The 1079-nt window shown below is 59.7% G+C and overlaps 1 protein-coding gene across 1 annotated transcript in view; it reads left to right on the top strand.

The window, feature by feature from the left end:
- The first annotated feature begins 828 nt into the window (after window positions 1-828).
- The window catches only part of TMEM132E (transmembrane protein 132E), a 9976-nt gene continuing 9725 nt past the window's right edge, over window positions 829-1079 (top strand). The window contains exon 1 of the mRNA XM_010003832.1: window positions 829-1077. Within this exon, the coding sequence (XP_010002134.1) occupies window positions 838-1077 (240 nt within the window). The 5' untranslated portion in view covers window positions 829-837. The remainder of the gene's footprint in view (window positions 1078-1079) is intronic.

The raw sequence follows: 1079 nt of genomic DNA, 5'->3' as shown, positions 1-1079 counted from the left end.
AAAGCCTTGATCATATTTGGTGGGATCTGCCAGCCAAAAATCAGCCTGGACCTGCTGAATTTTTTGGTAAAGAGGCTCTGGGGGTAACCAGCTGTGACACCACCCTCACAGGCAGCTTGTGGTGATGGAGCAGGTCTGGGGCAAAGGATCCAATTCACCTTCCCTGGGTGATCTGGGAGCTAAAAGCAGGAGGAAAGCCTTGATCATAGACATTTGGTGAGGTCTGCCAGCCAAAAATCAGCCTGGACCTGTTGAATTTTTTGGTAAAGAGGCTCTGGGGTTTTTTGTTTTATTGTTATTAATAATCTCCAAGGTACATTTGGAAGCTGGGATGTAACCAGTTATACCCTGTTCCTACAAGCAGGTCCACAGTGTTCCAGCTGGTGCCTTGGCATGTGTGCTGGGGTGGGTGACCAGGGCTTTGGGCTCCCCAGGGGTGACACTGGGCTTGGATGTGGCTTCAACACAGCCTGGCACAGCCTCGGGCAGCCCCTGAGCATCCCTCTTGACTGGACACCCCATCCCACGCTGGAGGTGGGTTTGGTGAGGCTGGAGCCACCCTCTGGGATGCACAGCAATACCTGAGGTCCTGGGGAGGCCTTTTGTGTTGCTGGTTTTCAGGAGAGAAACCAGTCAGGCTCTCGCTAAGATATGTGGGGGCTGAAGCCCCAGCTCCTCCTTGCCAGGGGCTGGACCTCTCCTGCCTGGGCGTGCTCTGGGGCTCAGGGGCTGCTCTGCAGGGGTTGCCCCACACTAATCCCCATCTCCATCCCCTTTGCAGCCCAGGTCAAGGGAGCAGCCCCCAGCCCTGGGCCCGCCGAGCCCTCTGGTGCCGTGATGCTGCCCGTGAGCTACCGCCTGTCCAACACCCGCTTGGCCTTCTTCCTCAAGGAGGTGGGATCCAGCCCGGCGGGCAACGGCAGCGCCCCCCTGCACCGCTCCGAGCCCTTCGTCGTCTTCCAGACCAAGGAGCTGCCCGTCCTCAACGTCACCCTGGGGCCCTTCAGCACGGGGCTGGTGCTGCCCCGGGAGCAGCTGCAGCCCTCCCGCACCCTGGAGGTGCCCGGCCGCCTCACCGT

The sequence above is a fragment of the Chaetura pelagica genome, unplaced genomic scaffold, assembly GCF_000747805.2.
Source record: "Chaetura pelagica isolate M959 unplaced genomic scaffold, ChaPel_1.0 scaffold638, whole genome shotgun sequence".
NCBI lineage: Eukaryota > Metazoa > Chordata > Aves > Apodiformes > Apodidae > Chaetura > Chaetura pelagica.
This window is presented reverse-complemented; position numbering and strand designations above follow the sequence as displayed.